General features: G+C 35.5%; 1 protein-coding gene across 3 annotated transcripts in view; it reads left to right on the forward strand.

Annotated features, from left to right (window-relative positions):
* Positions 1 to 22,607, forward strand: part of LOC143145038 (octopamine receptor beta-2R) — a 109,996-nt gene extending 87,389 nt beyond the window's left edge. For 2 of the 3 annotated variants that reach the window (XM_076308046.1, XM_076308055.1), the window contains 3 exons: positions 5,896 to 7,215; positions 8,826 to 9,056; positions 18,621 to 22,606. In XM_076308046.1, coding sequence (XP_076164161.1) covers positions 6,227 to 7,215; positions 8,826 to 9,056; positions 18,621 to 18,711 — 1,311 coding nt within the window. In that variant the 5' untranslated portion in view covers positions 5,896 to 6,226 and the 3' untranslated portion in view covers positions 18,712 to 22,606. Of the gene's footprint in view, positions 1 to 5,895; positions 7,216 to 8,825; positions 9,082 to 18,620 lie in introns of all 3 variants that reach the window. The other variant, XM_076308059.1, reaches the window with a different exon arrangement.
* The last annotated feature ends 1,832 nt before the right edge of the window (positions 22,608 to 24,439 follow it).

The raw sequence follows: 24,439 nt of genomic DNA on the forward strand, positions 1-24,439 counted from the left end.
TTCTTCGTAGTAGTTAAACGATAAAAAATGATGCATTCTTTCTGACAAATAATTTCTTAAAATAATGTTCGTTTTATGGACCTTGACACCATCTTGACTTCTTTATTAAAAAACATATTATATTAAACTTACGATTAAAATAAAAACAATGTAGACAATTAGTTTTACAGTAATCTCTAGGCGTCAAAATTAATTTAATCTTAAAAATTCGTTTTTAATATGAAGAGATTAAATAAAAATTTAATAAAAGTGTAATATTATTGTCCGTAACTAATAAATTTCTATACTTTCTACGCAGAGTTAATTTTTAAAATTATGTTATTTTTGTGTATTTCTTTTTATGACATACGATACTTTCTTTCGGATTAATCGTTTATTGTAGCGTTACTGAAAAAAAGTCCAGAATAAAATGGTTGAAACGTTAACAATACTTGGAGTTGTTTTTACTGTCACGTAGATAAATCGTATTAAGAAAGATCAAGGTAGCAGTAAAAAGGAATAATTATTTTGGACCAAAGTAGATAATGCTTTTTTCAAAAAAATTTCTTTCTGGGAATTGTCGTTAGTCGATAAAGGATTCCACGTGCAAACTTACCGTTTTCAAAGTGGACACAATTTTCCATCTCTTGAATCGTTTGCTGCGGAGGTTCGTCAACGAAATCAGGTTAAGAAAAGAACGTTAATTGTTCGGTCGTTTCCCTGGGTGGAATGTAAAGTGGACTTTGCGAGATCAATTGGACACGTTGCCGAAAAATCAGGTTCCACGTAGCATAAAATAGAACAAATGGATATCGTGTTGCGGATGTAGCTTGCAATTGCAGGAATGAAGCGCGTTCCAAACAGAAGATAAATTGAAATTGATCACTATCTTTCCCGAGGGCTGACATCAAATTTTTTTCAACGATGATGCAATCCTGTTCCTACTAACGAGGTTATGCTAACAGTTTATTAAATTGGAACTTGCAGCCCACGTAGAATCAATTGAAAAAATTTACTTTCAATAACTGATGTTTTTCTTTGATTTTTCTCCTTTTCTCTCTCTCTCTCTCTCTCTCTCTCTCTCTCTCTCTCTCTCTCTCTCTCTCTCTCCGTCTTTCAGTTTCATTTCCCGGTAGAAAATTAGATCTCGAAACAATTCTTACCATTATCGTGTAATTTTCCATAAAGCTGCTTACAATTATTCATATATCAATGGTAACGATTACTTTTACAGGAAGTTTCAAATGATTTTAATTAAAAATAACTATAGATACATCTAGATAATAATAGTGTGTTTAACGTTTATTATTATTTTTGTATAAAGAAATCTATCGACATTTCTGAGTGGTTCAATTGAAAAATTAAATATTCTTGGTGAATGTATTCATATTGCTTTCAACGTGCAACAAATCGAATATCTAGTTGGATTTATTTTTCATCCTGAACCTCTACGCATGCGCAACTATACGCACGATTCGTACCTCGAATTTTCAGGCATGATATATTCGTTACGTGTTAATCAACTAAGAGCTTCGACATGAATCTAATTATTTTCTGATGAAGTGAATCTATCTAGTATAATCTTCTTACTTGGTATACCTAAAGCAAGAATCCGATTAGGAATTAGGGTTTATTATATTCAGGTGTCTCTTAATGTTAAATGCCTTCTGATCAAATTTTTTACTTTTCTTAGTTAAGGAATAAATTATCAGTTTATACTAAACAGTTGTACAATATATATAGGTTAATTTTAATATAATAATTAGTAACCATTAGTGTTTTGTTTTACCGATTTTACTTTCCCTGTGAATACAGATTCCACTTATAAAATAAAATTAATAAAATTACTGAAACGTATATTAGTCATTTTTGAAACGTTTGTATAATTAATCAGTAAATATTGAAGTGAGTACTTATATTTTTATTTTTAAAATGGACCTGATTGGCTCAGTGCTCATCTTTGACATTAAAACTTTCATTAACAAATTAAAAGAAGTATCTCATTTATTGAATTTATTAAATTACTTTACTAAATTAAAAGACGAGGTTCATCCGACGTTGTTTTTAAAACTAACCTACTCGGTGATGCAGAAATAGTTATTTCCTGAAAAATGTTCAGAGATTCAAAAAATGTTTGTTCAAATTGACCATATTTTATTGATACAATCGTACAATGAGCCCAGTGACCGATTCATTCGGTAAACACGAATCTACGAAACTGCACGCAGAAGAAGCGAGCCAGACCTAACCTAGACACGAAGCAGTTTCAACCTAGGTCTAATATTAGCTTTACATTCTTTTAATCTTCGCGAACGAGGGTTATCTTCGTCCTCGGCTGCCGTATACCAACACGCCGAAGAAAGATGGCATCCTCGAGGTTCATTCTCGTCGACGCCACTACAAGGTCACGTTTTCCAATGTCGCCTCGGGTGGCACATATTACGGTCAGCGCATTTCTTGTCTGTCAGGGGCTGTCAGTGTTACTCGATGACGTTATTTCTATGCCACAAAGTTGCGTTACGTGGTCGCTTAACTGTCTTCGTGAAGATAACTGCTGGATGGAAGTTTTCTGAGGAATCTGATGGGCGATAAAGTGTCCCAAGGAAGATAAATGATCCCTTTCGTGGCGATATCAGGAATTTCATTCGTAATGAATTTCCTTCGATGTTTGTTTGCGCGAACCGACAGAGTCGGAGGCAATTTTTATCGAACGATTTATAACGAATGAAAATTGATTCGCAACGAAGACGTTTTCATACGATCGTGTGTTTGGACGAACGTTTATTTTAACGATTATTTGAACGATGGCTTAAGTAAAGTATGATTGAAGTTTTTAAAGGATTCCATAAACTTAAACAACATTAGCAAAGACTCTTTCATGCCTACAAAGGAACACCGACCATATTGTATGTTCGATAATAATTCTACATAAAGTAGAAGCGGCAATTGAAAATTGAAAACAAGAAACAACCAATAGCTATAGTGCTCTGGATTATAGAAATCAGAATGGATGAATTAGAATGGTGACCAAAGCATATGTCAACATTGGTGAAGATTACGTTCCAACTCTTCAACATTGACACAAAATGTTCATCGACCAAGCATTACATTGCAAGGGATAGTACTTTGTAGGAGAGGAGGGGTAGTCAAGAACTATACTGTATCTTATACGATAAAGTTAATCGGGTCTAGTTCAAGCTTCCATCGTTAACATCAGATATGTATCGACCAATGATTACAGTGCAACCGTTCGCTACACAGCACGAAGGAAACCTGAAAACCTACGATGTTCTCTAGATGATAGAAGTCTATATCTCTTGCAACTCAAGTCCGCTAAGAAAGACCATTGTTCGTGAAACGTTCCCGTTCTTATACAACACATTAGAAACAATTGAAGGTTATCATCCTTTCTACACAATGGACGTCAATATTACTAGATACAAATTGCCCAAGTAGATACAGAAAGCTAACAGATGTCAGTAGATACAGACAACCATGTATATAACCGGTAGATACCGGCACAGCAAACAACCAATAGGCGTAGGTAGATGCAAACAACCTGTAGACGTCAACAGATCCAGACAACTGATAGATATCGATAGATGCGAACAACCATTAAAGATGTCAATGGATACTTGATACCCTACTAACGACTACGTACAGGCAACTAGTATAAATCGGAATTCATAAAGTTCGCCGATGATGGGACAAACACGGCTCGAAACCATTGCTCGAGGCTGATTTCCACTACGTGGCGCCAAGATCACGCCCGGATCAAGAGAACGTCCGTTTGGAAACGGTAGACGCGGCAGAAGGTCAGGACACAAAACCTCGAAGGACAAAGCGAAAACAAGCGAAGTAATCAAAGCTGGCCGAAACGCGAGTCCCTGGTACCGGTGGCGATGTCGTTTTCATCGAGGAATAAAAGTGGCGTTCTCGAGAGACACCAAGAGAGAACGACCGTTTTTCATCGGGCGCACAGGCAGAATCGCGTTCCGCGCCCGCCGTCGGAATAATTGACCCAAATGTACCGCAAAAATAGCGGACCATAAATTACACGGACGGAACGGGAGTGCACTTGACACGGCCCTGTCGCGACACGGTCAACGGAGCTAGGGACGCAGATGACGCGGCAGAAAAAGAGGGTTCCATTCAAGGTTACTCATTCTTCCGGCACGTCCTCGTTTCGAGTGGTGTGACAATCGGGAAACTCGCGCAGCACTTCAAAGGGTTGGGGCGCTCACAGTCACTTTCAGACTGGGATCTGGAAGGCTGCGAGCGTTTGTCGTACGGAATAATTACTCTTTAATATCATTCCGGGGCCAATTAGAAATTCTCTTGCGATTGAACTATTCCTCATCGATGCGACGTAGCTTGCAATTGAGTTTAACGGTACAGTGATCTGGTAACATTTATCGATACCTTTCTAATTAATTTTCACGCGATAATAATTGGTAGACAATGTTTCTTGTTTGCGAGTACAGTATTCAGAAATGAAGGGTGCACCATCAAGAAGGGAACATCGAGTTATCTAGTTCATTTTCGACGATACGAAAAAATGTTTCGAATGTAATTCGATCGATATCACATGGTGAATAGGTTACGGTAAAAATTTGTTTATTAAATTTACTTTTTCTGTTTCGAAATTTTTAAGGTCATACTTTTCTCCTCTATTACATCTCACGATAGATATTACTGTGTATGAAGTCGAGCATAGATTGTGATTTTAAATCGATCTTGAACTTTAAAAGAGTTTGCAATTAATCTCGGTTTACAGCGAGTCAATTTCATTCTAATATTTCGAAGTATTTCAGTTTGAAATTTTTTAATCGATATTCGATGTTTGCAAGATTGTATACTGTTGATAATGAACGAGATTTTGATACAACCAGGAAAACGTAAAACAATCGGTTCAATCGTAAAGTCGAGTTCCTGGAAAAGATACAATTATGGGAACAAAAGTCTATAGACGGATCCAAATCGTAAAGGACGTTTTATTGGGCGTCTACATCGACTCAGACAAGAGATAACTTAGGAGCAAATAAATCTGCTGACATAGTGTAGTGCCGTGCAGACTGTATAAATTGAATAGCTCGAATGATTGTAATGGATTGAGTAGATTAAGCAAGTAGTACAAACAAATCGAATAAAGTGGGTCGTCTAGAATACTTGATACCCCTCGTGTCGAATACCTCAATCGTAATGATAATAAGAGCGTATCATGTTCGAATAACGTAAAGCTGTTTCACTAAAATCACCATTGGCGATAGAGTAGTCATTAACATTGCAAGTAAGCACATCGCAAAAGTTACACACCATATAAAACGAAGCATTAAGAAAAATACAGATGAGATAAAGTACATTCAATCTTATGAACAAAATCTTGAAGTAAAATATAAAAATGTTTAAATTTGAAGAAATCTAATTGATTTCGTTCCTTTCTTAAGTATATTCAATTTTATGAAAAAAGTCTTGAAGTAAAATATAAAAACGTTTAAATTCGAAGTCGTCGGATCGATTTCGTTCCTTTCTTAAATCATAGATTACAATAAATGGAATAGAATATCCTTACGTATCGTTACTTTAAGACTATTTCTTTAACCACGATGTAATTTTCAGCTCAAAGACAGGTTACAACTATATACTGTAAATCTAACCTAGAAAACATCCGGTAACGTCCCGAATCGTCGTATCTGAAATAAAAAGGTTACGAATTCTTCCACGTTGTTTCTAATCGTGATATTCTCGTTAAAATATTCCCCCGATTTATCTACAAGACGATTTCTGTGAATGCACATCATCGATGAAAAAAGAAACAATCTGTAAATAATACAATAGTTTCCGAAGTAGTTCCATAATACCAGCGTTAACAAACATTCCAAAACACATCTAATCGATTCGAATCTCTGTTTCCAGGTCACCGTTGAGACGGCCACGTTAAACATGTAGAAGAAGACAATTCAGGAGTCTCTTCAGTCACGGTTGTCCTAGATCATCCCCCGAACGGTTGGCTCGATTCGCTGAACCAAGCGAGCACTCGCGATCACCGTATTGGAGAGTACGTTGGCAAGTGTCCCGGGGGACAAGAAACTTGGCAAGAGGCAACGCCCTTTCCTCGACGAAGATGAAGGCCAACCTGGTACGTCGGCTTGTCGGCACGTCCGTGACCTAAGGCCGCTGTCGAGTCTCTTCCGGCCGAAGAAGAGGAACAAGGCCAAGGGAAACGCGGTTCAAACGGAGGCTGAGCATGACGACGATCGCGACTACCTCCGAGCCAACGGAGGTGTCCTCGGTGGACGTGACGACCCTGCTGAACGCCATATCGACCGAGGAGGGTCAGTTCGCCAACAGCACCTACTCGAACGAGCCTAAGTGGTCGGTACCGGCGACCATCGCAAAAGGTTGCCTCCTCGGGTCCATTATCGTGACCGCCGTGTTCGGTAATCTGTTAGTGATGGTGTCCGTGATGCGTCACAGGAAGCTACGCATCATTACCAACTACTTTGTGGTCTCGTTAGCCTTGGCTGATATGCTAGTGGCGATGTTCGCGATGACGTTTAACGCTAGCGTTCAGATGACTGGAAAGTGGCTGTTCGGCTACTTCATGTGCGACGTCTGGAACTCCCTAGACGTCTATTTCAGCACCAGCTCCATCCTCCATCTGATGTGCATCTCGGTGGATCGGTATTGGGCTATCGTCAAACCCCTCAAGTATCCCATCATCATGACCAAAAGAATCGCCGCCTACATGCTGTTAGCCTGTTGGATCATGCCAGCCTTTATCTCGTTCATGCCGATATTTATGGGATGGTACACAACCGTCGAGAACAGCATGCACCGGCGCAAGCATCCCGACCTCTGTGAGTTCAAGGTGAACAAGGTCTACGCGATATTCTCGTCGAGCATCTCGTTCTGGATACCCTGCACGATCATGACACTCACGTACTTCGCGGTGTTCAAGGAGGCCAACAGGCAGGAGAAGCAGATGCACAGCAGAATGGGTAACGTGATGTTGCTTAGCCACAGACCCAGCAAGGATCTGAACAATCTGAACGGGGAGTTGAACAATGCGGGCTCTTCGAAGACTTTAACTCTAAACGAGATCAGCACCGATCATCTGCACACACCCACGAAGGACAAGAATATCATGAAGATGAAGAGGGAGCACAAAGCTGCGAGAACGTTAGGCATCATCATGGGTACCTTCATACTGTGCTGGTTGCCGTTCTTCTTGTGGTGCGTCTGAGCATTCGAGCTTCGAGTTCTCCATGACGGGGTCACTCGTTTCTGTCAGTGGGTGTTACGAAGCAGAGCTTGAATTTATCACCGTTGAAATATTCTTCGCGTACCCTCTTCCCCCGAGTTGTTGACTTTCTTGAGTAATTCGTTCGCCATGTCACATGAAAGATGACGAAGACTGTGTGACGTAAATGTGCATCATGCTCACGTAATGGAGTCAATTGATCTCGTTAGTTTAAAATGCAATTAAGTAAATACGTCTGCAGAGATAACAGATCGCGTGGAATAGTACTCATCCTCATTGCGATGCTCATGGAAGAGCATTCTTGAGAATTATTATTTCCCAATCGTTTCTCAGTTTACCCAGCTTTCAATGTATCGTCGTGTCTTTTCAAGTATCGAATATAAAGATTGAATTTTTCTATCGCTACACCAATCTCAGAGGTCCCAGTTTCGTGCAGTTTAAAATACGAGCTGCCATTAACTTTGAAAACACACCATTCTGCTCCCCCTATTTAATCGAAACTTCTACCGAGCAGATTGCTCCTTCAAACTTTCCTAACAAATTCTGTAACATCCTATCTTCTCGCGAAGATCTTTCAATGTACCCTTCTTTCAATGTATCAAATAAATTCTTCTCGTAGACTTCTCTCGTTATACTACAGTATTCTACGATATTTCATGGTTCAAAAATCTTGTACATTCAACTGCTCCCCAAAGTATCTCGTTTCATTGCGAACTGATGAGTATGATCTAATCTCGACTTAAAATCCTTCCAAGGGTAAATCTCCCGAAATTAATCCCGTTAAATTCGTTCCATTAAAGTGGAAGTTTCAACATCGAAACTTTTGGTATCCTATTAATTTTTGATGTCTTACTGCCTTAAATTCTTCCTAATGATTCGTCATTAGCTACGAAGATTACACGTATTACGATCTAGGCTCTTCCCAAAACGAGACAGAGTCCAAAACCACAAATCCTTCTGTCATGACACTCAATGACAATTTTCAAGGAGGCCCACAATCCTCGTTGTCTACAAAAATGTGGCTCTTTATCAACTCCTCTCGAGAAACAATAGTACAGCTAGGTTGCAAAAAAGATTACGTGCCTACAATTTGACTCTGAGTGTAATTCAATATACTCCATCTCAAAGTTATCATAATGCAAAATGTAGGTGATTTGAAATAAGAACAATCGAATTCGAGAACATAACATTACCATCCCGCGTAACTGAACAGAAGCTACTTGACTTTCGTTCAGTTAAACGGGAGGCATTTTCTTCGTGACAGTCACCAAACTGTTTTACTAGTGTACCTATACACTTAGATCGAGATTTTATTAGAGTTTCCAAACTCTTGGAAAAAGAATTGCGTTTCAGATTAATTGTCGAGTCTAGAGTGTGTCTACCATATAGTCTGTCATCAAGTAAGATACTTTGAACTCTATTCGGTGCAAATACAGTCGATCGACGATCTTAACGTTTCTTAACCACATTGACCGTGTTGTCCCACACCGTAGAACCATTTGTTCATTTACGATACGTTTGTTTGTCTCCTAAGTCTGTGTTCGTCTATAGATGCCTCTTGATGCGATCATTTGTTCTATAGGTACGTCATCACGACCCTCTGCGGCGATTCCTGTCCGTGTCCCAACGTCGTGATCGCGCTCCTTTTCTGGATCGGATACACGAACTCTGCGCTGAACCCGCTGATCTACGCGTACTTCAACCGTGACTTCCGAGAAGCCTTTAAAAATACACTGCAGTGTGCTTTCTGCTCGCTTTGCAGACGAGAGCCGTCCGACCTCGAGGCGCTCGATTTCCGTCGGCCGTCCCTAAGGTACGATCTGGTCTGACACATTGAGGTACGCACTACATTCTATCGCTTTTCTCGCCCTCTTTCTCCCTGATCTGTATACGATTCTTGTTATTTTATTCTCATTTCACCACGGTACATCGCACGTTTAATCGATCGTTCCATCATTTTTCAAGCGTGAACTCCTCGTACACACGATTACAGAAAAACGTGCACACGGTAACCTCAGGTTAGAGACGTATGATGTGCTTCGTGCTATTCATCCTCCTTCTGACGTGCTAAGGTAATTGCAAAAAGATGTGAGAGATATATACGGCTGCGCGATATAGGTGCGCAGAATCGTTGTGTCGCTGCGATCGAATGTACAAGTGTTGTAGTAGCGTCTTTCAGATTATCGTGTAATAGGTTGTTTAATAAGTTTTATCGAACGACATTACTTATCGAGCAACCTAGTAGTATACTGTTCAATAAGTTTTATCGAACGACAAACCTTATCGAACAACCTAGTAGTTATCCACATCACTTCTTGCAATTTCTTACTCTTGTAACTGATGTATACAAAGGTCAGGAATCTGGTGATAAATTATATCTCTTAATCCCTAGAACCTTCAAATTGTGAAGTTCTCACAGCTGAGCCGAATCCATAGCACACTGTCCTTTAGGAGCAGACATATAGAATCCATTCACCTTAACAGCGTCTACAGAAGATGCTCGGTAGGGCAACTAATAAATTTTTTCAACACGATGGCAAGACATTCTTTGCTAAAAGGGTCATATACTCTATGGAATTATTTTCTTTCATTCTTAAGAGTAACGTTACTCGCAAGGAAAGGACGCCAAGTGTATCGATCTCTAGTAGGTTGGTAGAATATATATTTCTAACGATATATGTAAAATATTAGTCGTAGGTGGACGATCATTTTTAAGTTATAATTAATTAAAGTTACACACTCAGTCATGTACAATGAGTATAGGTGAACTACATGGAAACCGCGACGAGAAGGTGACAAATTACGTGTCTCGTAAATCAAAAGTTTAACGGTCCAATTTTGGTTAAATAAAGATTTTTTTCATTTCTTATTTTGCTTCTCTTCCGCCGTAATTTCAGTTGCGATGACAATTGTGTACGATTTAAAAGGATAGTTATTGTAAGTGAAAAAATAATACAAGAATGTTTAACGCCAGAACACAATGAAGGATTATTTATTACACTGACATTTATTAGCTTTACGTCATCCGGGAAAGCAACTTGATTTACCTTCAAAAATATTTCTCTTGTTAAATTTACTTTAGAAGCAAACTATGCATATTTAATCATGTTTGAATAAATCCAGGCTCGAAATTGCTGATGAATTAATGCATGTACGTTTATAAAATCGCGCTACATAATTTTTTATACGTTTATAGAAATATACGTCGCAAGGTTTGGAAAGTGATGTACATTTTGGTAGAATAATCATTAATGTGTAGATGAATAAACCATTTTCACCGATGAACTTTTGATTGCATATTTCGGGGTTTGGTGGTTTTCTCCAGAAAACAGTAATCATTCAAAATTAATTACTTTTTCATATGGAGAAACTATATGATTCAAAAATAATTCGTTCGTATTTTTCTGAATTTTTCCAGATTTGATTACCTTTACGCAAACATATTTTATACATAATTGTCGAACTTTTTCAGCAACAACTGGTCCAATTATACTATTTTTTCTTTGAAAATACATGAACACTTTTGGCAGTAATTTACCCGATGCTGAGAATATTGTACAATATATGAATGTGAAGCTTTTGAAATATATCGATCACAAAATCTAGGTAATAATTTTTAACGATGTTTGCTGTTTATCTTTGAAAAAATTCTACCGATTTGAAGATATTTTCAAAAGTTTCACGGTTGTTACACATTTAGTATTCTTTCTTAAATAGTGTAATCCAATGCTTCGATATTATAAAAGAAAATTTTAAGAATGCTATTAAAAGAAAGCTTCACCATTGTGCGTTTGACATTCCATTCGTAATAAGTCTTGTCGAAATGGAGAGAGCTGGCAGGATAGTTTGATTTATCTTTCCCACGGGAGCAAATGTCTCATGCATGTTTATGCTTTAAAATATGTATGAATTGGAGTTTTCGCAAGTAATCTATGATTCATAGCTAGATATATAGGTGACGCAAAAATTAAAAAATGTCAGTGTAATAAACCAGCCTTTATTATGTGCTCCCTGTGTCGAACATTTTTGTGTCTTTCCTGAATTTACGATAACTACCATCTTCAATCGTGTACAACGTCGTTGTAATCAAATTGCAGAGGAAGAAAAGAAGAAAATAAAAAGAAACTTTATTTAAATCAGATTGAATCATTGAACTTTCGATTTATGAACCACATAAACCACGTACATGTCGACTTTTAGATACGACGATTAGATACCTACATCTACACTGTATACTCGCAGAACATGACTACGTATGTAACTCTAATTAATTAACAAAACTTTAAAAATATCGACTATCTACGGCTAATATTTTACACGTACCATTAGAAATATGTATTTTATCATGCTACAAAAGATTGTTAACATTGAAGTGGGACAGTTGGGGTTCTCCCCTTACCAGTGTTGATGTCATCTGTTACGATGTGTCCAAAGGATTGGTAAAGAAGTAGACTAAGTATGATAACCAATACGAGAGTCCAATATTTTGCCTATGTCAAGTCAATTTCTCAACTATAAGTAACTTTAGAAAATACCATCTGTCTTATGGTATCACTATAAGCTTCAGTTATTATTGGAATCTGGAAAGAAGCTTAGCTCAATATATCTACATTATAGAATCTAAATTTACTATTTACTAATATATTATTCAATTACTATTGGGATCTGGAAAGAAGCTCAGCTCAATATATCTACATTAAAGGGTCAAAAATTAATACCAGTCAATAGCTAACACTTTTTAGTGGTCAATAGATTACACTTTTTAGAGCTTACAATTAGTCGTCCACATACAAATAGAACTTGCACTCGTTTCAGGATAGTTCTCTCCGGCTCTCGACTTTATATTTATTTTAGAATATTTCTGTTTACTTTTTTGTTGACTTTAATACAAACATCGGGATAAAATGTAGGCGAATTGAAGAAGCGAGAGATACGGCAACGGAATATTTAGGTATAGATGGATATATTTTACAATAGTTTTGAGAGATGAAAATATTTGCTCTCCACTCTGGTATATTTCTATTTACCTGTGTACGATGTACGTCTTCAAACGAAAAATATACCAATATTGCATTCGTTAACAGTTTTAATGGGTGTGATGTAAAAACCATCATGATTGAATGTTAGCGTTGGTATTTGAAATACAAGGTCGCTTAATTGCAAAAACGAATAGGATTGTGTTCAAATAATCAAGACCAAATTGATGAGTATTTTTAAATTCCATGTGAAAGAAAAGTAGCACACTACAAAAAGAAACGGTTAGAAATTGAGAAGGCTATCGTTTAACCCTTGCACGAGATGATAGTCGTAGTTTATTTCTTGTTACTACGATAGTGATGATCATTATTTCTATTACTATTGGTAGTATTATCTAAATTATTACAATTATTATTATTATTATCATTATTATTATTGTTACTATTATTATTAGTAGTAGTAGTAGTATTATCTTAATTATTCTAATCATTATTATTAATATCATCATTAGCATTATTCTTGTATAGTTGAACTATAAAATATTTAAGAAATGTATAATGTAAAATAAAGAATGTCAGCATAGTATTCATTGTGTCCTAGATTGGTACAATAAGATTATGCTACATTCCTGGACAAACTGTTGTATCATCGATTCATTATCACTAAACGGTAATCACTCAATCAGAGGCGTTCACACACATTGTTACTTCAAACAGATCATCACTGATCCAATTATCGTTATGCAAGGGTTAATTGTAGGTGAATGCAATATCTCAGTGTTTGCCATAACCCGATAGGGTACGAAAATATGTCCGTAGTGTATATTACTTTGGTTCAAGAACACTTGCCGAACTTGGAAAAATTTGTCAGTTACCTAGTGTAACACCATATATATTCGATTTAATCGTATATTATTAATGATAAGTTTGATACCATTTCATACTGCGAAGCAAACATTATTTGATGAAAATTCAACAGCTTGTACAAAAGGTTCCTTATATAATGCGTACAGAAACATATATTATTTTTATTAATAGTTCGAGTTGTTGCTCCGTGTAAAATAAATTTTCATTATTAAACGTTTCGACGTTACGAAGTTACTCCAGATTTTAATTAAAAAAAGGAATTCCTATTCTTTGCTAAAAGTACAAAGTTTTTTTAAAATTACACTTTTTAATCAAAATTTATTATTTAATCTGTGCTTTGACAGATCCTGTCCCATCGTAATATCAGATCCTTCGTTTGCATAAAATATTAATCTAAGAAATTTTTAAAGATTCTAAATTGTCTTTTAAATTACTTCTCCTCGAACTGTATTCACAATCGAACGATTGTAATCTGAACAAATTTAATTACGAGTTCACGTAAAAAGTAATGGTATTCCCCAGTTGAAAGTAAATACTAAATTGATGAATATCGCAGCCCGATATAAAACTTTTCGCAAATGTACGTTCAATTCATCCTCCTGTGACCGTAATACAATTGTAAATGCGCCGTATAACTTTCTCCACTTCGTATCTGCAACGCGGAAAGTAATTTTTGAAAATGTCTGTCGTGTCCACACATGATTTAATTAATGTGCCCCGATGCACGAGTCGCCTTCCGTTTGATAACTTGCGCGGCTCGTGTGTGACTTTATTTCGCGCTGCAAAATTGCGTGTTACACGTTACACGTTCTCCGAGATGCACGAAACATTGATTACACAAATCGTGAAAGTGAACGAACAAAAGTTACATGTTACGGTCGGTTGTGTTAAACAATTCAGGTGGGACGAAATCTTCCATTGGATCACGAACATATATTTACAAATTCTTTTTTTTCTCAAACGTAAGATTCATTTATTCTATTTCATTCATTTTTCTATACCGTCTCTATTGTGCAAAGTTTAGAGTTTCGAACATGAAAGTTAAACGCGAAATCATGAAATGTGCAAAGAAGGCAATATATAGTCGAATAGCTGTCTCGAAACATAACAGATCGTATTTTGTATTTAGTTGTCTAAATTAATCGATATAATTTAAGAACAATGTATATGTCAAATTTGCGGAAAATAAAATTTGAATAACCTTACTTTTTCAGTAACATTAACTTTTTTTTCCGTAACTTTAACTGTTTCTTTTCGTTAATATTTCGATGAGTTTCAAATATACACGACGGTTTGTAGTCAGAGGATGCAACTTTTTTTCGAGATTATTCATAAGAAAAGTAAATTGATAACGTACACATTTTTTTGTATGCGGTTTTGCTTTTGGAGAAGAACGATTTTGTTAATTTGTAGTACTATATACGAGTGTGATTGAGTACGACTTGATTAACGTCTTTACCCATTACTTATTTCTTTTACTTGCACGTGTTGATAAAGATCAACGATATTATCAAATTATTTATTTGAACTGCTTTCGACTAATTAGAAGATAAGATCAATGAAGATTAAATAATACCACGCAACCATTAATATTTGCGAATATCAACACAAGTGAAAATAACAAACAGTGATTAAAAGAGTTATTACAGCTATTAGGCACCCCATGAATATTCAAGAAACTTGCATTCTATCGTACGTGTTTGATTTATTTTTTCACGGTAAATCAACTTTTAGCCGATACTAGTGCATAGTGCGGGTCCCTCTGTGATAAATCTGTGCATACGAATTACGAAAATTCCATAAAACACATCGTCTTTGGTTTCTTGAAGAGAAATTTCAAATATACATATTTGCACGAACCAAAACTTCTTATCCTCGAACAAAATGAATTGTACCGCAAAATTTATCCACCTTTTCTCGAATAGAACTCTGAATACTGTTGGAAATCACGGTGCTAGAAAATGCCATAAAACGGGGGTGATTAGAAGCGTGAGAGGCGAGGAGGGTTGGGCATCACTTTTAATTTCACTAGGAGAAAGTAGGCCAAGTCGAGAACCGGATGCTCAACTTTTTCACACAAATGCGAGCATAACTCAGGAAACGCGTGCTTCTTCTATCTCGCGCTCTTCTTTCGAAGTATTTCTCCGTGGAAAAGAAAGAGAAGACTGCGCAGCGTGAAAATCTCGATCGTGAAACTTCTCCTCGGTCGTGAAATTTTAATGATTTTTGGATAAAGAGTTAGCGATAGGACCGATCGTGATAAGAATGATCATCGGGATATTTACATTTGAGATCGAACCTCCTGTATTAAACTATTCGAAGAAACGTGTTTCTACAATTTTAGATTGTTCGGGATAGTTGCATCTGTACACAGTGTCCCGAAATTCAAGATGCAAATGAGATCGAGAATATTTTGTGGCTCGAGATAAGACGAAAATATAGAATAATAAAATTGAGAAGAAATTGCATTCGAAGCTCAATTTCTATGTATGGATTTAACCGTACGCGTATATATTGTGGGCCAAAATTTTTACTACAAATAGGGTCAGGAAGATTTTATGGCTTAAGATAAAATGAAAATGCAAAATAACGAAATTGCATCGGAGGCTTTGTTTTTGAAAAACAATCCATTTGAAAATCAATCTCTTGGATGAAATATAATAGGACGAAAATATAAAATGGAAAGATTGTATCGTAAGATTCGTTTTCGAAAAAAAATACATTTGAAAATCAATAGTATCAGTAGCATTAACAGTAAACGACTGATGTTGTGTCCTATAGAAAAATAATTACAATAGCAGTCTATAGTCAAATAGGTTACGTTAGTTGTCAGCTTGGTGGACACGTATTAGATCGATTTTCAAATCCTTTTTTCTCAAAAACAAAGCTTCTCAGAAAATTTCGTTACTTTTAATTTTCACCTTATTTCGAATCATAGAATTTTCATGGTTCATTTATATCATGAATTTCGGAATCCTCTGTACATACCAATTATATTATATTATTGAAAATATTATCAACGGTTTGATGAGGTTTTTCGATGAAAATGAATCTAAACACGACCACATTCACCTTATTTTAATTATAAATGAAAAATATAAAATAAGTTCCTTTTAGATTCGAACAAAATCCTTTAATTTTTCAAATACACAACATCTAATTAAAAACGATTCGAATGGGATCGTGATTGAACCCCTTTTCGCTGGAAAAACTATACCCACCAGTGTATTGGCTCATTTTGATATTTTTAAAAATATCCAAATTTAAAAAATTTTCGATTCGTGGAACAGAAACGCTACCTTCTTCAATTATGCATAGTACGTTTTTCTAATTTCAGTAACAAATTATTTTGACATTCGTTTGACAGCATAACGCAGTGTTTGGTAATTTGACGTATCTGTATTAATGAATATATCACTGAATTGGCCCCATTACTAATGTTAGTTAATATGACATTTCTGTAAAACTCATATCCTTTGCTTTGATTCTTTCACGAGTCTCCTTTAAGCATTCTTGTTTGTAACACGAAATAAATTGCCGGATTTCGTAACTTCGATTATTAGAGACCCGTCCAGGTATTTTCTTGCGAAACTTTACGACAAAGTCTGGTACTTATACCTCAATGATATTGCGAAGCCTGAAACCTAACCTTAAAACACGATTTCCACTTTCTGTTCCCGCAGATAAAAATGTTTCTCGGAGCGAGTTCACGTATCAATATTTTCGCTCACGATAATAGAGGCCACAAAAATATTTGTTTTTATCGGTATCCGTGTATTATTCAACCACGTCGCTCCCTGCGACGAACACATCACGGATTGACATGAATATTTACTGTAATAGCTGTTGCAATTTCCAAGAAATTAAAATACGAATTTTAGAGAGTAAAACGGGGGCAAAATGTTGACGATACTTAATGCTTTGGTTTTTTTCATTTTTTTGTTGTTTTTAACCGGTGCTGAACTTTGACCGTAAAACAGCGGCTATAAAAATAAATTACTTGTAAGCGCCACGTGAAAACTCGTAACGCAAACATATCGCTTAAGCAATTTACATCTGAAAAGGGAATTGTGTTTTTATCGTACTTGATCCTTGTGAAGTTATTTAAAAATATCTCGTCTGTGGTATAAACTTCATCTAAATTCAACATTTCTCCGTAACTATAAAATTTAAAATTAAAATTTATATTAATTTAAAAACTTGTATTTATAACGTTATCGCCTTAAACAAATTTATGCAAATGAATTGATTGGACGTTACTTTGGGTATTTCTTGAGTGAATTCCGATATGTTATTAATCCATAAAGTGTGCAATTTAATTTGTAGAGGAATATTATTAGTATGCAACCATTTCAATGACGATATATACTATAGTATCATTCTGTATATTTATTATATTTTTTACTTCATTTCGTATTTTAAAAAGTTTTCAGTAATCGTGGGTACTGATGGACGTTTAGTAGTGATTTGAAGTATCAGAATTATATAAAAATTGAAAGAATCAATTTTGTTAGAGGGAATTTTCTTTACTGAGCCCTTCATATTCCACGTTATTTGTAACGAAGTATTAAAAATATTTTACAACTTCGTGATTATCAAACAACTTTATTACCAAATATAACAAATTCTTACACGAAGGATATCAAACAATATTCACTATAAGTGAACAATGTAATTCAAACTGCCTCGAGTCCATCACTACTTCTATCAAATACTGTCAAAACTTTCGTTCAAGTAACTGATTGATATCCGAAATCGATTTTTACTTGAATTCCACCACCTAAGTGAACAACGTAACTCAAATCGCGTCGAGTCCATCACTACTTCTACCAAATACTGTCAAAACTTTCATTAGAGTAACTAACTGGTATTCGAAATCGATTTTTACGTTGATTTCACTATAAGTGAACAACGTAATTGAAATCGCCTCGAGTCCATCACTACTTTTATCAAATACTGTCAAAACTTTCGTTAGAGTAACTGATTGATATCCGAAATCGATTTTTACGTTGATTTCACTATAAGTGAACAACGTAACTCAAATCGCTTCGAGTCCATCACTACTTCTATCAAATACTGTCAAAACTTTCGTTAGAGTAACTAACTGGTATTCGAAATCGATTTTTACGTTGATTTTACCATAAGTGAACAACGTAACTCAAATCGCGTCGAGTCCATCACTACTTTTATCAAATACTGTCAAAACTTTCGTTAGAGTAACTGACTGGTATTCGAAATCGATTTTTACGTTGATTTCACCATAAGTGAACAACGTAACTCAAATCGCGTCGAGTCCATCACTACTTTTATCAAATACTGTCAAAACTTTCGTTACAGTAACTGACTGGTGTTCGAAATCGATTTTTACGTTGATTTCGCCATAAGTGAACAACGTAATTGAAATCGCCTCGAGTCCATCACTAGTCGTAGATTAACTACAAACATACAGCGATCAATTTGTAGCCCGAACCACATCAATTCCCTACCTGACTGGACAAAATGTATTGGTTGCCGCTTTTTGCTTTTGCTTGCAGGTACGACGACCGCACTAAGAGTATATACTCGGAGACTTACGTCAAGCACATTGACCGACGAAGATCGAGCGAGTTTGGTAGCAGTCTCTGAGAAGAGAGCAACTTTATACGTTAACTACAATCGCAACAAGATACGCATAATACGTACACACCCACCTATACATCTGTACCATCATCCCCACACGTAACAAACGACGCGTAAACGTCGATCGAATACGTACGCGTAGCTCGCATCGAGAGACTCTCCGTTATATTGCCAAAAACAAAAGAAACAAAAAAAAAAAAAGAAAAAAAAAGAAACGAATCTCACAAAGTATTCGCATTTTAAACATTCTGAATGGCCCCGTGCATTTTCGGTTTCCGCAGATTACGTCCCGAGTTTCGCTCGTGTGACGAGGGATCTCCAAATGTTTCGCCTAAAGCCTCATTCACCCGTATAAATATCGATGACCGACGAGATATAAAAGGATACATTTTCAGAGGAGGTGTTTACATTGTACGTCATCGACAGGGACCATTGAAAATATATTGTTGAATATTTCGTTGGTTCTGAATCGAATGTGTAAATCGGGCTTCACGTTTGCCATCTTGGTCTCTCTAACGAGACCATCTCTCACCAAGCAACAACAGTTTTAAATATCAGGTTCTACCACGTTTCATTACGTCTAAGACTCATCCGCGTCTAGTCTTTCATTGAATTTATACATTAGTGTAAATAAATTTGTACTTGTCATTTTTCTGCCGACAAAACTATCTGTAAAAATCTACCAGACGGTTTCAATGAAATCTGTTCGTTAAAGAACGTTCTGATTACCAGAATCGATACTTCGTCGCATTGATATCTTCCATCTTCTAACACGAGAGTCACTCCTACGTGTCCTCTGAACCAAGACGGATCAGCAGGCTAGGCTGCTCGAGAAACTGAAATTGCAAGGGACCAGAAAAGACAGGGACACACGAGAATCGTGTGATATCGCCAAACGGTCACAGAGATGCACACCCGGGCAGGTACACACGCATACAACGCATAGATCACGTCACATTGCCAAAGATAGTATTTTTAAGAGAAGCTTCCGTGACAAGAGAGGGACATGTTCCACGTCGGGATCGACCGATCGACGAGCCGAGAGAAGACGAAAAGCACGAGGAAGATTACTCCCGTGGAGGGACAACAGGTATCTTGTCGTCGATCAGATCGAATCAACTGTCAGACCAGGTCGTCACATCGTCGTCCTTCAGTCGACGCTGCAATAAATGTCCGATTGGGTGGCCAAATTAGCTCGATCTCCATTTCCTATTTCGTACGCGAGTGAACTGGCGAAAGCTACACAAATCTCGCGTCGATCGTTGTGAACGTTTAATTGGCTGTAGCGTACTTGGGTTTTGAGCTGAATCAGCCAGAGGTCGCTCTGGTAATTCAAATTGCTGGATGTCAGTGCTCGATACAGTAGGGTAACAGTTTAGATTTTGGGTCTGTCGGTTCCAAATTCAAGCCTATCCTGAAAAATCCTGCAAATAGAGAATTATTGGTATCATTCTTACCGTTTGATCGATATTGTTCAACGCCGACTAGAACAATTTGAATAACACTTATAAGCAAAATCCGCTGTCATTTCAATAGTACCGAACTGAACTTCTTGGTCTCAGAGAAGCTACTTCTCCAAGTTGGAACATGGTGTACGATACCAAAGAGGTCGTTATTGTTACTGTTATTGTTTAACTAATATTATTTATTACTAGCAGATTATTTATTAAGTTTGGAAGAGATATTTAAGTAACAGATTGTTGGTCGTTGGAAATTGGCACATTGTTAAGGATGAGTGCTACGCCTGAACTGTTACTGGCTTGGCTCGAGGATACAAGTGTATCGCATTCATTCGCGAAATATTTGATTCCCTCGGTTGTTCCCTCTTTCTTAAGGTATAATTTTATTTAAAAGGTCGAGCCAGAAACTCTACATGGCCTAGTTCGCTCTCTAATTGTTTAATCGGTTCTATAGAAATCCTATATTTATCTAATCTGTTCAAATTGGAATTGAATTAAATAGTTGCAATTGTTCTGTATCGAAGAAACATACTCTGCGAAAGCATTATTTTATTCAAATTTTGAAATACAACATAAAAGAGGCTACGCAACCCAACCTTGGAACTTAACATTTTTAATCGTTGTAAATATCTTTTTAAAAATTGATTTTGCTCATTCTCATATTTTGTAAGGAATTAGGTGAAACACAATTTTTGAAACACCTCAATACGTTAATGGAAACATTACTCTGATTGGGATTATCCGATTATCAGTTCTGATTGGGATGGGTCAAAGTAACGCTTAATAGTTTGATAAATTCGAAAATTGCGATTCATTTTATTTATCTTTTCCAGAAGCATTGATTTCAGGTTTCAGGAAATTCGGGACTCCAGACTGGCTGCTAGTCATAGACAAAGATTAAAAATGATGAAATTTTCTTAATCACGTCTTGTTGAATTTGCTATTTATTAATCACACATGTGATCAATATTATTATTATTATTATTATTGTTATTACTAAATGTTTTTATTTCGCGCGTGTAAAAATATATACATGTATAAATATAGAAATTTAATGTAACTGAAGTACGTAATTTCGGTTATGAATCCTCGAATGTAAGATTATAATTAGTGAAAGAGATTTGAACTCGCCTAAGGCCGATTGAGGTGTTTCGAAAAATGAAAACAAATTTTAGAAAAAACCACTTGCTCATCCTCACTGTCATCTGGAAAATATTAATCGATAGGAAAATAATTGGCACCTCGTATAGATAGTTGTCGTTAGAAGAGCTCTCGAAATGAAATTTTTCCAAGCAAAATGCAACAGTTGTCAATCGAAGTGCAGTTTCTCGACTGAATAAAAATAGCAAGCAAGAAATCCAGTGTAACGACGTCGCTTTGTTTGGAACTCATTAGATAAGGTTGATTGCCCGTTTCGTTGTAATTTATTCATGAAATATATGCCTACTTTAGTTGTTAATTAATTTTAACTCGCTGTTCGAAAAATATTTTATTTAAGCTATATTTTATTAATGTTATTGGTTATCGGAGAGATCTAAGAATTTTATTTAAGTCATTACTGTTTCGTTCTTTCCCTTTTTTCTTCAAAATTTTGGTGCGTTTCGCCATATCTTTGTATTAGTGATATGTATTAATATTTATTTGTATACTTGTAAATAATTTGTAAATATATCGCTACTCGTGGCGGTCAGTTGCAATAATCGGAAGTTATTTACGGCGTTTCTTCCGTGAACGACCTATTAGTTCGTAAAAAAATTGTAGTTTTGCGTATTAACAATCAGATGTATTGAGTGTAGAATAAATGAGCGACAAACGACAATGCGTGGAACGAAAATTGTATACTACGATTCGACTGTTCGGTGCATCATTTTATTATCGAAAGATTATTCTTTTTATCATCATACTCCAATTTTCAATGAAACACAAACATTTTTAAAATGTGAATTTAGTTTGTATCTTTATTTAATTAGAGAATTGCAAACAAATTTATGGATTGGAAAATTTTTTAGAATAGCTAAACGTAAATTTATTCTCTTTCTCTGGAAATATGCGTACAGTATAGATTAGGGGAATTATAAAAAGAAAAGAATGTTGAAAAATTGAAGAATGTTTCCTCTGAGTAAATTTTAGTCACATTTGATGAACATGTTGTATAATTTTTAACAATTATAAACATGCAAATATTCGTTGCCACACCTGTTTCCTGCTTTTCGTTTATTTCGAACGTTGAGTTTATAAACTAATTGTTGTTAAACATCCCTCGAATCGGTTTACACATTTACTAGCGCGTATGAAGTTCGTATATCGATTTGAATTTCGATGAAACAAATGTGTCGTTAAAAATACATTCCGGAAACTTTCGTTTCGTATTGGTTTCATTTTTTGTATCGAATTCGCAGAAAATAAAATTTGAATACACTTCGGTGGCGAAAATCGGTAACCTTATTTCTTCTCAATGATGTTTTGATGAGTTTTAAATATACAGAGCGTTCCGTAAAATGCAATACCAACAGGTTATTATTCTTCATGAACAAATATATAAAAAATGTAGAACAAACATTTTTTGAACGTGTCTACGTTTTCGAGAAAATCAAGTTTGGTACTGAGTCAGGGGAGCTTGAGGTACGCGCATAATTATGTACGATTTAGCTGTTGTGTTCGACCATTACTCGTTATTTCTACTTGTGTCGTTCTTACCTTTATATATACCTTATCTTATATATGTATTGATGGTGATATTATCTGTGGTAACTCTTTTTAACTACTTAGAAGATTATACTATTGATGGAAAGCAGCTAGTACCATACACACCAAAAGAAGTGAAAATAACGAGTAATAGTCAGACGCGTCAGACAAATCTTACTCATCAACTGCGTCCGTAACTCCTGAATATTCAAGCATCATTGACTCGAAATTGAAGCCTTGTAGAAAAAGATTCTACTCTACAATTTTCATATATTTTTTCACAAAGAATCGTCTATTGCTCTGGATTAGTATATTTTGCGCGATGCCCTGCAAATATTTGAAGAATCCGTAATAAAAGTAAAATAAATTTCCTTTCCAGTGGTAAAGTGGATAATTTAAATCAAAATTAAAAATTGTCTTCCTTTTAATTGTAAGTTTCGTTACAATTAAAGATATTGAAAATTAAGAAAAGAATATCTGTACTTAAAGTAGGTATAAAATGTTGAAAATTTTATAAATTTTTTTATTTAAATAATTCTTAACTGTGTTATTGTTGAATATTGAAGAAACTCATTTGTTTCGATGTTAGGAAAGTTTTATCGATTTTTAATTACATTATTATTAGAAAATAAAACGGAGTCTTTATTTCTATTGAAAAGTATAAAGATTTTTATTTTCATAGACTTTTTATATTAAATGTCTTCCTTTGTCTTAATATTCAAATATTATAGAGATATTACGTTCGAGTAAGGATATCAATTGTTTGATACACAATAACGAAGTAGATGATAAATCAAATTTTTTATGTAACTGCAACGTATATGTTGATTCACGCAGGCATCTGTGCACAGGTCAAGCAATCAAGTTCACTGGCCGGACTCGTAAATAAACTAATGGCGAGTCTTTTACGGGCTCTTTACGACAGCACCTTCATGCCAGTTACTGCATAAAGTGCGCGTTGCAGCAATATACCATTTCACGCGATCATTAATCGGCTGTCGAATACAAAAATTCATTTAGTGTGCTTGTCGAAGACACTTTTCAGTTTTGAAATAACGACCGACTGGTATATCGATATTTCTGGAATTTTTCACAGCCGAAATAAAATTAGTTTATGTACAACAGTAAACGCTAAAAATGATATTTACTCATACACGTCTTCAATCACTGCTTTTGATCAACAAAAATAAATGTAGTATCAAAAGAATTGTATAAAAAATGTTCAAAAACGATCTTGTTGACACTCACTTTAATTTAAATTTCATTAGCAGTAATGTCTATTTAAACATTGAAATTAATTCAAAGTAATATTTATTTAAACCGTACAAATAACTTTCTTATCAAATTTCAAATTGATCGAAGCTACTAGTTCATAAAAATCAATGACAATATTAAGAAAATAGGCATAATATCATAAACGTCATATGTATCTGTAAAATATATTTCTACTAATCTAAAAACTTGCTGGGCAGCACAATCAAAAGATAAGAGTTTGTAGAAACATTATTATATCTAGAAAACATTCAAGTACTATCACTTGTAGGTGTATAGCTCTATGTTTGAAAAAGATGACATTTTTCGAGCGATAT

This window comes from Ptiloglossa arizonensis, chromosome 1 (assembly GCF_051014685.1).
Source record: "Ptiloglossa arizonensis isolate GNS036 chromosome 1, iyPtiAriz1_principal, whole genome shotgun sequence".
NCBI classification, from domain to species: domain Eukaryota; kingdom Metazoa; phylum Arthropoda; class Insecta; order Hymenoptera; family Colletidae; genus Ptiloglossa; species Ptiloglossa arizonensis.